This window comes from Tachypleus tridentatus, chromosome 12, assembly GCF_004210375.1.
Source record: "Tachypleus tridentatus isolate NWPU-2018 chromosome 12, ASM421037v1, whole genome shotgun sequence".
In the NCBI taxonomy this organism is placed as follows: Eukaryota; Metazoa; Arthropoda; class Merostomata; order Xiphosura; family Limulidae; genus Tachypleus; species Tachypleus tridentatus.
The window spans coordinates 113,698,190-113,714,591 of NC_134836.1; the positions used below are offsets into that span (position 1 = coordinate 113,698,190).

General features: G+C 35.1%; 1 protein-coding gene across 1 annotated transcript; it reads right to left on the bottom strand.

Annotated features, from left to right (window-relative positions):
* Positions 1–1,672: 1,672 nt before the first annotated feature.
* On the bottom strand, positions 1,673–15,640 carry LOC143235731 (glutamate receptor 1-like). The gene is made up of 7 exons (XM_076473939.1): positions 15,485–15,640; positions 14,339–14,470; positions 12,165–12,347; positions 8,669–8,772; positions 7,139–7,232; positions 5,470–5,794; positions 1,673–1,935 (listed from the first exon to the last, which is right to left on the bottom strand). The coding sequence occupies exons 1-7, from the start codon at positions 15,638–15,640 to the stop codon at positions 1,709–1,711; spliced, it is 1,221 nt and encodes a 406-aa protein (XP_076330054.1). The 3' UTR covers positions 1,673–1,708.
* Between the last annotated feature and the right edge of the window lie 762 nt (positions 15,641–16,402).

Sequence of the window (16,402 nt, forward strand, 5' to 3'; positions counted from 1 at the left end):
GTATTACTAGAAGGTATTACTTGAAGGTATCACTAGAAGGTATTACTAGAAGGTATTACTTCAAGGTATTACTAAAATGTATTACTAGAAGGTATTACTTGAAGGTATTACTAGAAGGCATTACCTGAAAAGGTATTACTAGAAAGGTGTTACTTGAAGGTATTACTAGAAGGTATTACTTGAAGGTATTACTAGAAGGTATTACTAGTAGGTACACTTGAAGTTATTATTAGAAGGTATTACTAGTAGGTATTACTAGAAAGTATTACTAGTAAGTATCACTTGAAGGTATTACTAGTAGGTATTACTTGAAGGTATTACTAGAAGGTATTACTAGTAGGTATTACTAGAAGGTATTACTTGAAGGTATTACTAGAAGGTATTACTTGAAAGTATTACTAGAATGTATTACTTGAAGGTATTACTATAAGGTGTTACTTGAAGGTATTACTAGAAGGTATTACTTGAAGGTATTACTAGAAGGTATTACTAGTAGGTATTACTTGAAGTTATTATTAGAAGGTATTACTAGTAGGTATTACTAGAAAGTATTACTAGTAGGTATTACTTGAAGGTATTACTAGAAGGTATTACTAGTAGGTATTACTTGAAGGTATTACTAGAAGGTATTACTTGAAGGTATTACTAGAAGGTATTACTTGAAGGTATTACTAGAAGATATTACTAGAAGGTATTACTTGAAGGTATTACTAGAAGGTATTACTAGAAGGTATTACTTGAAGGTATTACTAGAAGGTATTACTTGAAGGTATTACTAGAAGGTATTACTTGAAGTAATTACTTGAAGGTATTACTAAAAGGTATTACTAGAAGGTATTACTTGAAGGTATTACTAGAAGGTATTACTTGAAGGTATTACTATAAGATATTACTTGAAGGTATTATTTGTCAATCTTCACGTTTCTCCAAAATTAAAACTATCTTAAGTTTTGTTTTTAATTCTCAAGTGTCCCCTGGCCATCTTATATAGTTTTCTGTCAAATTTATTGTTTGGTTATTAATATTAGAATACTGTACTTCAGTAGTATAGCTATTTTTAATCTTGCAGTGTTATTTGTCAAATACGAAAATTACTTTTCTATAATAATTATCCAAGACTCCATAGATAACGTTATTAACGCTTTATCTGATTACCATATATGAATAAACAAAGTTACCAGTACATCTAATGATATATTTTGAGACGCTTACAATGATTCCTTTAGCTGACCTAATTACTACGAGAGTGTGTGTGCAAATCTGTAACTTATATGACATCCAAAGACTTTGAAGTCGCTGCTGAATAGAATGCAAAACCAAAAACACTACATTTTGACATTATTTAGCGTTTCGTATACATTACGATGCAAATAAAGATTGTTTTGGAGAAGGGTATGTAAAAACCCTTTCTTACGCAAAATATTCGTAAATTTGGATCATAAAAATGTATTCGGATCGAGAACTTCAATTCCTCTAGAAGTGTATTTATTTTGTACTTAGTTACAGTGATAAATAAATTGTAACAATATGAGACACCAGGACCATCCACAAAGAGACTGGCAACAAGTCCTACCCAGCCGTGATAAGTAAAGTGTGGTATCTTATTACAGTTGAGAATACACGAACACAATGTTCAGTAGGTAAAGCCTTCCATGTATATCAGACAATAGTACAAGGATATTAAATAGGAATCTGTAATTTTGTAAGTTTATGATACCTCAATGTAACCCATGTGATATGTTCCTCGCCTCGTTCCGAATATATAGTCAGGAATGTCCAGAAGTTCTTCAACCGAGTTGATGCGAACAGGATACTCCTTCACTGTGAAGGATGACGTAAGAACTGCGGTGTAGCAAGCATAGAAAATGACACAAAGAATCCACCAAGTGATGAATATAATTCGACTGGGCATCTCATTAGGTGTTCCATCCGCACCTTTAAAAAAATTTTTTTATTTCAAACAACTTCTTAACCATACACTAGTTTCCGATTTACACTGAAAACGCAATCACTTCACTGTCGTCTTTATCTTATGTAGAACTATTTCATTATCCAATAAAACGAAACGTTATCCATCGGATGAAATATAAAGATTCTCCCTCGACTTGCAACATTTTTGCATGCAAGACTATAAGTAATTTTAGCGAACTTGTTCAAAGCTACGAATATTTATTGAAACATTGCGCTTAATCTTGTAAGCCTCGCTGTACTCTTTGGGTTAGGATTCTAATGAGAAATTACTTTTTGATGCTCTACAGAAGTCAAACATTGAACCTGTGGGTTAACAAACGGGTATGTTGTTCTACGAACTAGATAATTTATTATACATTTTCTTTTCTGTTATTGTTTTCAAGTTAAGCACAAAGCAACACAATGGGCAATTTGTGCTTTGCCCACTAAGGGTATCGAAGCCTGAATTCTAGCATTATAAGCCGGCAGACATAACGTTGTGCCGCTGAGGGGGCCTTTTTTCTTTTTTTTTTACAATTGGATATTTTTGATGTTTTTTTGTAGTCCATATTGTACTTTGATAACTAAAAACGTTCCTCAGTTTTGCTTGAGCCCGGCATGGCCAGGTGGTAATGGTGCTCAATTCGTAATTTGAGGATCGCAGGTTCGAATTCCTGTCATACCAAACATGCTGGCCCTTTCAGGCGTGGGGACGTTATAAAGTAACAGTATCCAACTATTCGTTTGTAAAAGCGTATAGTTGTCAATAGGTGGTGATGACTACCTGCAGTCCATCTAGTCTTACATTGCTAAATCATGGACGGCTAGCGCAGATAGTCTTCGTGTAGTTTTGGGCGAAATTCAAAAACAAAACAAAAACAGTCATGCCTAGATTTCTTTCAAGTTTGTTTTTCTCCAGATTTCAAGTTTAAATTCAATTCTCTCACATGTCATTTAGTAATTCATTTAGCCAGCGCGTGAGGGCGCTTCTATCGACCCCACTTGGAGATCGTGTAAAATAGCGCTCTAATTCTAGGTTCGAGTACATTTCCAATATTGTTCGACGTACACTAGATGTTTGACTGTTATGTGGTCTGCCGCCCACATGTTCAAAGTGACAGGGAGGTCCGAAAAGAATAACCATTGTCAACAATAAATAAGATACTTCAGCTTTTCATAAGTCGAGATTCAAACAATCGGTATAACCTTGTACTCGTCGTTTAAGTAACAGATTCTTACTTACGCTCCAATGTATAAATATCTAACAGTCGAATATCTTCAGTAGACCTGCCTCCTGGCGTTATTCTTTCGAAATCAGCAGGGGAACTTATTTTTCTAAATACTTATTTCATTTCGTCTTCGGTAAGACAAAATTATATTGAATTTTAATTATTCAGAAATTAGGAAGGAATAAGTTTCATACAGTTCACTGAATCGATAAAAAAAAGTAAAAGGTTCTCATCAGCTTTTATTTTTAATCATGAAGATGGATGTTAGTACACGTGCTTAGGCTTTGTTCTGGGAAACGTTATAAAAGAACGAATTCAATTATTAATTGCTCAGAAGAATTGTTCCACTCACAAGATAATGTGATTACAAGATAATGTGGATACTAGTTTATCTTCGCTGATGGAAACGAATTTTTATTCGTTTTTATTAACTTTTCTTGGATATTTTTCTTCTCCTTCAGAACATTTATTTACTTCTACGCATATATTTTTTCATTTTCAATACAAAAACGTCAGAACTCCATTTTATTTAGGCATCCAGAGGTTCAGCTTGAAGGCTTATAATGCTAGAATTCGAGATTCTATCTCTGTGGAAAATAAACTGCAGGTAGCCTATTATGTAGCCTGTTTGTTTTCGCATAATTCCTTTTCTAACAAACCTAATTACCAAAATCCATTAAACTAAAGCATTATTTGACACATTTCTCCGTGTGTGCGTGTATTCGCTTAATACTGATAAATTACTTTGATATGTACCTTAGGGCCCCCCAATGGAGTGCTGTGGGAATTTTCAAATTGTATCTGTCAACTGGTGTATACCCTGGATGCCTCCTGTGTCTTTCCCCTGCATTGAACGAATACGTCAACCAGTGATTAATATTAGACAGTATCAAAAGTCTAATGGAACACACGCATACACAGTTCTAGTGCTTATTTAATAATATACCTAATACATTCTAGTGCGAATAATTAATTTTTAGGACAGATGAGATATTGTGTAACTTTGTGTCTGACAACAGAAACGTTTTACAAAGTAAGGTGCCTGACATGGACTGGTGGTTAGGGTCCCTATTTGCACCTTGTGGTTAGGTGGCTCTAATCCCAACACCGACCATGCTCGCTTTTCCAACCGTTGGGGCATTATACTCGTTGATAAAAAATAAAAACCAGAGATGGCGATAGCTGATGTTAACAAATTACCTTCCCTCTAGTCTGTAATGTCAAAATTAAGGACGGCTAGAGCAGATGGCCTTCAAATTAACCTGCACGAAATTCGAATAAACAAAGAACTCGCAAAAGAAACAAGAAAAAACAAAACAGGTACCCTAAGGTACCCTATCATATAAACCCTACTTACCCCATTGCTATTTTTGTTTTCTCATTTTTACCCTGTTCTCAACGGTATGTTTGTGGGATAAAAACACTGAAGTCCGGATCTCGATTCCCGTGGTGGGCATAGCTCAGGTAATGCGAGTTTGTGCTTGACAACAAACAAACATTTTGTCCAACCCTTGCATAGTTATCAGTCAGTATGTTTGTTAATCAGTCAAAGTCTTCTAAGATCGATTACTTTCGGTTGTCACTTACAATCATGTGGATGAGAAAATTTACGAAATGAAGCCTAGACACTAAGGCCTCCCAGCGGTAAGTTTTGAAAGCTTCCAACGCTAAAAAAACAAACAAACAGCTTCGATATACGTGATGGCCCGGCATGGCCAGATGGGTTAAGGCATTCGACGTTAAGGCGTAATCTGAGGGTCACGGGTTCGAATCCCGGTCGCACCAAACATACTCGTCCTTTCAGCCATGGAGGCGTTATCATGTGACGTTCAATCCCACTATTCGTTGGCAATAGAGTAGCCAAAGAGTTGGCGGTGGGTGGTGATGACTAGCTGCTTTCCCTCTAGTCTTACACTGCTAAATTAGGGACGGCGAGTGCAGATAGCCCTCGAGTAGCTTTGTGCGAAATTCAAAAAATAAACCAAAACAAACGATACATGTGATGAGCACAGCACAAATAGCCCATTGTGTAGCTTTGCTCTTAACAACAGACAAACAAAACAACTGGTGAGAAACACTCGCGAAATTAATATAGGTTTGTTAACGAATACGAAAACAAAGTTTCTGGTACAATTGGTTAGTCTGATGACAAGAAACCTATTGTTCTAGGTATTCAGATAAGGTCACGTTTTATGACCGTTCTTTATTTAATTGTGGTTTAAACAACAAAATGAAAATACCGTTTATCAACTATATTTAAAACACACTATGCAACATGAATAGTGTTTACCTTGTTGCAGTAAAGCACCGTATATAAATAACACAGAGTCTAGAGGTGACTTGTTATATTCCTCTTCTGCTTCGTTATGGTGCTTATGAAGATATACGCGATTGGTCAGAAACGTTAAGATCCCAGTAATTACCATGGTGACCATCAAACATAGCCAAACTTTCCAGTTAAACGTGCTAACATATGAAGAAACGTTGTCGACGTTCCTCTTGTTTCTTAACGTAAGAATACTGAGTCCGCCATACTCGATGTTTGGGGTCAAAAAATCAACAACCGTGGCACGTTGTTTGGTTGGATTGAAGCTTCCAAGGCCAATGTCCGATGTCTAAAGATGGGGATAAAAAAGAGGGGAAATCTAAGATAGCCAAAAATCCAATTTCTAAAAGTTTCTTTGTTCACTAGGTCGCTTAATAAAAAAAAGACTGTATGCAGCTATAAATTTGTATCAAGTAAATGACCAGTGGATGAAAAATGTTACATTTATACAACATATAAACTAATTAGTAGATTAATGACAATAATATGATACCATAAGAATTTCTCGGAGCTGCAAAAATGCACAAGGACATGTGTTAAAAAACTGGCAAACAAAAGGGAGCCTTACATCGTATGTGTTTAGCAGCTAATAATTTCTCCTTTCTATATCCACTAGGTAACTTAACTTTATATTTGTGTTACCATATACATTACCTGAATGAGGTTGAAAATATTAAATCACCTTATTTGTGTAGAGCATTTTAGAATATCGAATTATAACTACAACCAGGTAAATTATATGATGATAACCGTATGTTGGTTGCCTACTAATTTGTGTATTCAAATATCTTTGTCTAGGTACATGAATTAATAAAGTTTTGTACTTGCAGAAAAGGGTTAGGTTATCTGTAGGTTTTTAATACACTACCTAACCGAAACGGTTTTGAATCGGGTGTGTGTGAAACAAACTTCGTGTTTGTTTGTTTTTATTGATTTTTTATAGCTTACACGACACTTCATTGACTTCAGGCGTGTTTAGGAATTTCAACACAGTACTTAGTACATTAATAATTTCTGTTGGCATATACTTCTAATTCAAGCATCGCATTTTCCTTGCAATATAACATTTCTAATAATATATAAGTTAACAAACACCCTTAAACTGAGTCAAGATTGTACACGTGCTGTAACTCCAAAGTTTCGCTTTTGTCGACAAGATGATTGGGTTTTTTCCAACATTCCTCAACATAATTCTTTCTTACTTTGTCTCCAGGCCCAACATGGCCAGGCACTCCACTCGTAATCCGAGGGTCGCGGGTTCGAATCCTCGTCACACCAAACACGCTCTTCTTTTCAGCCGTGGGGGCATTATAATGTGACGATCAATCCCACTATTCGTTGGTAAAAGAGTAGCCCAAGAGTGTGTGGCGGTGGGGGGTGATGACTAGCTGCCTTCCCTCTGGTCTTACACTGTTAAATTAGGGACGGCTAGCGCAGATAGTCCTTGTGTAGCTTTGTGCGAAATTCAAAACAGATTTTTGTCTCACATTACGAAAGTTTTACTAAAAATAAACTTTTACTTACGCGAATATATATATAAATCTCTTTCTTCGATACATTTATCCATTTTCATAAGAACCACCGTTGTTTTATGGTTCACTCAGTGGTGAAATGTTTTCACCAGTGTACTCACCCCATGACTTAGCTCCCCGATTATGCCATCCCAGGTCCTGGTTTCTGGGTGATAGAGTCCAAACGAAGCATCGGTAATGTTTTTAAGTGTATACCTGTAAAACGTTAAAATCACTTTAAATGAATTTCAAGCTGTGTAAAGAAATGACTTTTAATGTTACAAAGGCGTTGAAAACACGACGCGAACACCTACAACAATCTACATAATTTACCAGTTCAAGGTGGCGATTGGTGATAGAGTGGTGTATACCAGTTAGAACTGATGAAACTGGTGTGAAGTTACATATCTGATTCACCGATTCGAAATTCAGATTATGATTTTAAATGGTGTATACCAGGTAGAACTGATGATACTGGTGTGAAGTTACATATCTGATTCACCGATTCGAAATTCAGATTATGATTTTAAATAGTGTATACCAGGTAGAACTGATGAAACTGGTGTGAAGTTACATACCTGATTCACCGATTCGAAATTCAGATTATGATTTTAAATAGTGTATACCAGTTAGAACTGATGAAACTGGTGTGAAGTTACATATCTGATTCACCGATTCGAAATTCAGATTATGATTTTAAATAGTGTATACCAGATAGAACTGATGATACTGGTGTGAAGTTACATATCTGATTCACCGATTCGAAATTCAGATTATGATTTTAAATAGTGTATACCAGTTAGAACTGATGAAACTGGTGTGAAGTTACATATCTGATTCACCGATTCGAAATTCAGATTATGATTTTAAATAGTGTATACCAGGTAGAACTGATGACACTGGTGTGAAGTTACATATCTGATTCACCGATTCGAAATTCAGATTATGATTTTAAATAGTGTATACCAGGTAGAACTGATGATACTGGTGTGAAGTTCCATATCTGATTCACCGATTCGAAATTCAGATTATGATTTTAAATAGTGTATACCAGGTAGAACTGATGAAACTGGTGTGAAGTTACATATCTGATTCACCGATTCGAAATTCAGATTATGATTTTAAATAGTGTATACCAGGTAGAACTGATGATACTGGTGTGAAGTTACATATCTGATTCACCGATTCGAAATTCAGATTATGATTTTAAATAGTGTATACCAGGTAGAACTGATGATACTGGTGTGAAGTTACATATCTGATTCACCGATTCGAAATTCAGATTATGATTTTAAATAGTGTATACCAGGTAGAACTGATGATACTGGTGTGAAGTTACATATCTGATTCACCGATTCGAAATTCAGATTATGATTTTAAATAGTGTATACCAGGTAGAACTGATGATACTGCTGTTAAGGTTTATGTTTCTAGAAATTATTTTAGTTTTAGCTACACGTTCGTTTAATTATATTACAAATGTGCCTACGTCATAGGAAATACGCCCCACGTCACTTCTTGTCACATGTGGATCATATACTCTCCAACTCGCTACTCTCATTAGTTTGTGCGTTTGATCGTTATATGGAATAGCTTTACTCTTGTAACATGTAATCCACTCAACACATAAGATACTTTCATAGTTGGTTCACCTAAAATCCAGCTTCTTTGAGAGTGTTTCGATTATTTCAACAAGGTAACCAGAAAACACGAGCTTCCCGAGGTCGTCCTTATCCACAAAAACATATGGAGGAGACTAGAAAAAATTAATAAAACCTTCATGAAAGTCCTCTAACAAATTCATTATACAGTCTATATTAAATAACCAACAGAATGATGACTTATACCAAAAACATATAGAAGTTCAATATAAAAACGCACGCCAACAGCTAGTGATATCTGTTCAATATAAAAATGCGCGCTAACAGCTAGTGATATCTGTTCAATATAAAAATGCGCGCCAACAGCTAGTGATATCTGTATAATCAGAGTTTCTTTTTATGTAACACAAATCGGCGACTTTAATACTCAATGGAAAATAAACCAGCGATATCTAGTGAAACATAACCAATCGTATAAGTATCTATGTTATACTAAATATAACACAGTTAACAAAGTACTGAGGAAACGGTTTCCTCTGAAGCGCCATGTTAATTATGTTGTATTTCATAGTGCACCGTCCTGTGGTCTTAGCAGGAAACGCTTCAAAACCATTATAATGTCTCCCCATACTTCACACTAGGTATTATAATGTCTCCCCCATACTTCACAGTAGGTATTATGATGTCTCCCCATACTTCACAGTAGGTATTATGATCTCTCCCCCATACTTCACAGTAGGTATTATGATCTCTCCCCCATACTTTACAGTAGGTATTATGATCTCTCCCCCATACTTCACAGTAGGTATTATGATCTCTCCCCCATACTTACAGTAGGTATTATGCTGTCTCCCCCATACTTCACAGTAGGTATTATGATCTCTCCCCCATACTTCACAGTAGGTATTATGATCTCTCCCCCATACTTCACAGTAGGTATTATGATGTCTCCCCCATACTTCACAGTAGGCATTATGATCTCTCCCCCATACTTCACAGTAGGTATTATGATGTCTCCCCCATACTTCACAGTAGGTATTATAATGTCTCCCCCATACTTCACACTAGGTATTATGATGTCTCCCCCATACTTCACAGTAGGTATTATGATCTCTCCCTCATACTTCACAGTAGGTATTATGATGTCTCCCCCATACTTCACAGTAGGTATTATAATGCCTCCCCATACTTCACGGTAGGTATTATGATGTCTCCCCCATACTTCACAGTAGGTATTATAATGTCTCCCCATACTTCACAGTAGGTATTATGATGCCTCCCCCATACTTTACAGTAGGTATTATGATGCCTCCCCCATACTTCACAGTATTTATTATGATGTCTCCCCCATACTTCACAGTAGGTATTATGTATTAAGGTAAATATATTTCACATTTCTTCCGCCGGATGTACAACACTTACACTTTGAATCAAATATTCTAAACTTGGATTAATCCGTTCATAACACTCTTTTCTAATCATCAACAGTCCAGTTTTTGTACTTTGTAACAAATATTAGTTTACTGACAATATTTGGAGACCGGAGTAAAGTTTTTAACTGCTACATGATCAGTTTTTTCATTCTCTTTGAGTCATCTTCATACTGTAGGTTTGGACACTTTTCTGTCATCTGGTGCATGGTTGTTTATCTCATGCTTGAGATCAGTGACAGTCTGCCTTCTGTCCTGATAATGACATAAACGAAGATACTTAACATCAGTACCACTCAGTTTGGATGTTCTGTCTCTTACTTTCATATTTTCAGATTCACGTGTCTCAGTCTCACGATCTATTGTCTACTTGACAATGTTTGGAGAGCATTTCAAGTCTGTAGCAATTTGATGGAGAGTCCAACTAACATCACATAAAGATTCTATACGAACTCTCTGCTCTACTGACAATTCTGTATGCTTTTTGGGCCGTGGCATGACGGCTTAATATATATTGTTAATCTCTGTTTTTATCAAGGTTTATCAGTGGAGTACTAGTAAACTGATTTATTCTTGCAAACACTGGTACCACATAATAGCACCTTGCTAGCTTCTTTCTGTAAGGTTAAGACTGCATGGGGTACCACGACACTTATTTCATAACATAAATTTGATCAAACAAAACCCTTATGACATGCCCTTAGTACAAGTATATGGGAATTCTAATGTATGACAAATATTCTAACCTTGGGCTCATTCACTTATCAACAGAGATCAGTGGAACGTTACAACACTGTTGAAATATTCATTCTGTAAAGGCATGGAAGAATTAACCCTATAAATTGGAAAGAATGACAGGGTATCTTCTTGTCCTAACACGTTTTTTCAGGGCACTGCAAATACAATATTTGAAAGTGCGGAAAAAACAACGATATCCTATTAAACATAAAACAGCAAAACTAAAGTAAAAAGACATTGCATAGTTGGCGTAACATAATAAAACTAGCAAAGAAACTATAGTTCGTGCTACATAACAAATAATAAAAACTACTGCAGAAGATACGATGTAACATGATAATAATACTAAGAAACATTAATGACGTATGTAATAAACTGCTGACACTTCTGACTAAATTACAGTGTCCTATCAAATACAAAACTATGGATCAACCATGAACACTAAAGTGTTCATTCTTGTAAGCATAACATTTCGAAAGTCCTAAATACGTTGTGGTATTCTATAAGACAGTGTCCATCAGTGAGAAAATACTGTGCAAAGTACGTTATTCTATGTTTAGTATGAATTAGTTGTCGTGAATGACAGAGTGTGCATCTCGTGGTATGAAACATTTTAATTGTTGCCTTGAAAAGCCAGTCAACAAATAATTTCAATGTTGTCTGGTTGCCAAGACTGTTACAACGCAGACGTGACGTCACAGCAGAACTTTGAAGGCTGAATTTGCAAACATTGTCGGAAATCTCGGCAGAATTCTAGACTAGTTATATGCTGCAGCTAGACAGATGCGTGTTTTCCTCTTAACTAGTCAATAATTGTTTATTGCTCTATCAAACTTAGTTATTTTACTATTATGTTATAACATTAAGCAGTCAGGCACGGCATTGTGCCAGAAGCTCACAATTCACACGTTATTTAGCTGACTACACATGACGCCAGTGCTCACTTGGGGTGCCAGCAGTTGGTAGGAATGACAGTGTATGGTAGCTATAAGCGATTTGCAGCCTTGTATAGTAATCTCTGTTGAATTCTTTTTTTTCTTGTCCAAAGACAAAATATACCAAATATTCTCTAAACGTCGAATATGCGTGTGACCTCTTCACCTTCGTTTTGCTCCACTACGAGCAGTAAATTCAGCTACCCAATTTTTCTGTACATTCAAATGGATAAAAATAAAAGTTTTCAGTGTCGGAACACGGAGGCGAAACGGGAAAATCGTGACCCCTATTGCAAATCTATATTCACGCATGATTAAAATTTCGTAAAGTTGGTGGTTACACATCGCGTAATAAAAGGTTTTCAAATATCATATAAGCAAGAGTTTCATTATGATGTTCTGTGTACTAACATATTGTTACATAAAGATCCGTTTTGTACTAACATGTATTGTTGTAACGAGTAGATGTGTGTTAGTTCCATTGCGAAGGAAACGAAGTCCATCCGAAGAAGACCATTCTACTTCTATTCTTTCTTCTCCTCCCTCTCCTAGTGAGTTCTGAAGAACGTGCACGAGATTAATATTTACTTCTAGTTGACCATTCAAGCAGTTGACACTTGAAGAAACCTGCGAAAAGCACAATAAAATCGGCCATCTTGTTTTAAGTCGACTTGCACTTTTGTAATCATGATCAATAACGAATAAAATTTACATTTATGACAGATAACTAATGTCCTCCACCGCACCCTTACAGTGGCACATCGGTAAGTCTGCTGGCTTATAACTCTAGAAACCGAGTTTCTATACCCGTGGTGGATACAGCACAGGTAACCCATTGTATATATTTGCACTTAACAACAAACAAATTATAAATGGAAGTTCTTTGAAGTCCGATATTATATTTATTTCATGAGAAGCTAGAATTGGCAATTGAGGAATAACCAATAAAACTGTTTCTGTTCTGTTGTTATTCTGCTCAAAAGTCCAACAATGTAATATTTCCAGTTCATTTTAATCACCCTTTGTTGTTTATTTAAGGGCAAAACTACACAAGGGGTTTTGCGAGCTGTGTCTGACGCTATGATGGAGCTCAGAATTTTAGCGATATAGGCCCTAGAGTTTACCGCTGAGCCGCCAAAGGAATATTATATTTCCTACCCTACTCGGAAATGACGACCACTTATTCTATCAGCAACATTCGTTTTTTACTTAAATTGTCTTAAAATTAATTCATAATTAACAAAAGAAACTACTGCAAAACCTTCTTTTGCTTTTGTGTAAACAGTAACAGTAACAGTAAACTAAACGGATACCCCAAATGTATGCACTGATTTAAATAACTCTTGAAGAGAAGATTCAATGTAGTAGTTAATGTTATACAATATAGCTTTTCTTTGGGGGGGGGAGGTTAAATCATCTTTGAATTGATAGTTTTGCTTTGATTGTAATTATCCTAAAAGATTTACCTAAAATTACGTTTTGCGTTAATTTTGGACGGTAGTTCATTGAAATCTTACTTTCAAACCATGTTTCCGTGTACATTTCCATAGTTCCTTACGTATGTGTTACTTATATGTTACGTTTTGTAAAGTCAACGAGTTTTCCCTACTGTTTTTCTTGGGGGTTTGACCATATAAATTAATGCCTTACTCCTGTTCATAAAACTCTTTAATAATAACCTGTGACTTTTTTATTTTTACGCCTTCTCTTTATCTTATAATTATATTATCTTAAATGAGTACGGATAATAGCATTTTTACTTTTTATTTCTTATATTATCTCAAATGAGTACGGCTAATAGCATTCTTACTTTTTATTTCTTATATTATCTCAAATGAGTACGGATAATAGCATTTTTACTTTTTATTTCTCATATTATCTCAAATGAGTACGGATAATAGCATCCTTACTTTTTATTTCTTATATTATCTCAGATGAATACGGCTAATAGCATCCTTACTTTTTATTTCTTATATTATCTCAGATGAATACGGCTAATAGCATTCTTACTTTTTATTTCTTATATTATCTCAGATGAATACGGCTAATAGCATTCTTACTTTTTATTTCTTATATTATCTCAGATGAATACGGCTAATAGCATTCTTACTTTTTATTTCTTATATTATCTCAGATGAGTACGGATAATAGCATTCTTACTTTTTATTTCTTATATTATCTCAGATGAATACGGCTAATAGCATTCTTACTTTTTATTTCTTATATTATCTCAGATGAATACGGCTAATAGCATTCTTACTTTTTATTTCTTATATTATCTCAGATGAGTACAGATAATAGCATTCTTACTTTTTATTTCTTATATTATCTCAGATGAATACGGCTAATAGCATTCTTACTTTTTATTTCTTATATTATCTCAGATGAGTACGGCTAATAGCATTCTTACTTTTTATTTCTTATATTATCTCAGATGAGTACGGCTAATAGAATTCTTACTTTTTATTTTACTTGTAAGAGAGATAAAGTTTATGTTGCTGCCATAGCCTATTGAATTTCGTCAATACGTGGAACATTTAACTAATTTCATAAGATAATTTTAAAACGACATATCCATGTATCAGGATTAAATAGTAAAACAATAAATATTTTCTTACCGTATTGTTTGGATATTCTGAGTTGATTAACTGGTGACCACAAGGTCCTTTTAACGATGAAGCATTAACTGGATTTGTAGCATTTCTCTCTATATTGGATTTTACTTCTTCCAAAACTCTAACGGGAATATTCTGAAATGAAAGACTTGGAGAGTACAAGAAAAATAAATCATACAATAATTTGTACATTAGTATCCTTAAAACTGTGGCGGTTAGGGTGCTCGACTCATAATCCATGGGTGCTGGGTTCGAATAACTGTCACACCAAATATGCTTACCGTCTAATCGTTATAATATGACTGTCACACTATTCGTTAGTAAAAGAGTGACCCAAGAGTTTATCACTGATAAATTATGTACGGCTACGCCTCGTAAAATATTATGTCGGAAGGATAAAACTTTCGTAATGCCGCCAAAAAAGGAATGTATATTCTAGAGCTCTGGTATACGTATATGGCCTCCCAGTGGCTCAGCGGTATGTCTGCCGACTTACAACGCTAAAAACCGGGTTTCGATACCCGTAGTGGGCAGAGCACAGATAGCCCATTGTGTAGCTTTGTGCTTAATTCAAAACAACAAACAACGACTGGTATACGTATATCCTTGTAACTGCTGCATAACGGTATTAAACAAGGTATTAATTTAAAACTAATAGGCCTAACATTTGTGATAACAATAATGAAAACTGCATATACTCCCCCCCCAGTTATACTTAACTTCTTTATCTTGAACTCAAAATCAGAGGTGTGTTTATATAATATTTATTACAAGTTATCAAAGACACGACATTGTTTTTATCCAAATTTTCTACGTAGGTTATTCCAGCACTCACACACAACGTGGAGTTTCTACGTAGGTTCTTAAAGACACAATTTTTATAATACTTAGACTTTCCACTTAGGTTTTCTAAAATACAACGTAATGGTATTCAGGATTGTTACTTTAAAATGTGTTACGATTTGACGAAAAAAATCATAAATTTGTAACTGTTAAGGAAATTATATTTTTTTATAGCTTTGTTGCCTCTTAAACGTACTTTCTCTTGACGATATCAAGTTTCAAACGAAGTAAACTTAGAACTGCTTGATGTAGTGTAGTGAGATTGTTACGTAATAAGATGTCCATTGAGACAGTATGCTTCCTCACCTTCGAGAATTCGACCTCTGGAGATTGAATAACAAAAGTCACTTTTCTTATTTGGAGGGGCAACATTTGATGTAGGTCCAAGTCAGGATAAAACAAAATCCAAAATATGTTTGTTTGGAACAAAGACATTTCCACAGCCTGAACAGAGAGAGACATATGATTTCAGAAAATACTCTAAACTAAGTTACAAACTAAACCACTACTATAAAGATTTTTTTTTATCTTTCTTATTTTTGTAAGAATAAGGTTCGAGGTTTTGTCTGTTTTTCATTTCCGTTTCGTTTAAATCAATATTAGAATATAGAATAGTTTAACTTTTGTAAAGATATGTTGGCCAAAAAAATTACAGTTTTCACTCGTAAACAGTCAGTTACCCTAATAGTTGTTAAAAGAAGCGAGGTTACGCCCAGGACTTAAACAACTGTAAACGGAATACAAGTTGTAACCTCACACTCTGAATGTTATAAGTACCTTGAAATTAAGTTATAAAACATCCCTAAAACTGAACATGTAGCACTGATTGGTCAGCTTTCTGTTACCTCGAACAAGACATTCTCGTAACATAACATAACAATGATTGGCTACTCTATTGGCTCAAGGAGGTGCAGCTCTATTGTATGACGACTTTGTAATTTCAGTTGTTGACCAGTATATTGGCTCAAGGAGGTGTAGCTCTATTGCATGACGACTTTGTAATGTCAGTTGTTGACCAGTATATTGGTTCAAGGAGGTGTAGCTCTATTGTATGACTGTTTTGTAATGTCAGTTGCTGACCAGTATATTAGTTCAAGGAAATGTAGCTCTATTGAATGACGACTTTGTAATGTCAGTTGTTGACCAGTATATCGGTTCAAGGAAATATAGCTCTAGTGAAATAACATTTCTAAATGTTAAGGGTACAAAATAACGTGTGATGTG

Coding starts and splice junctions, on each gene's coding strand:
- LOC143235731 (XM_076473939.1), bottom strand. CDS start 15,640: ATGTCTCTCTCTGTTCAGGCTGTGGAAATGTCTTTGTTCCAAACAAAC. Junction 12,348..14,338: donor CAGAATATCCAAACAATACG/GTAAGAAAATAT, acceptor TGCTTTTCGCAG/GTTTCTTCAAGTGTCAACTG. Junction 1,936..5,469: donor CGGTGCTTTACTGCAACAAG/GTAAACACTATT, acceptor ATTTTTTTAAAG/GTGCGGATGGAACACCTAAT.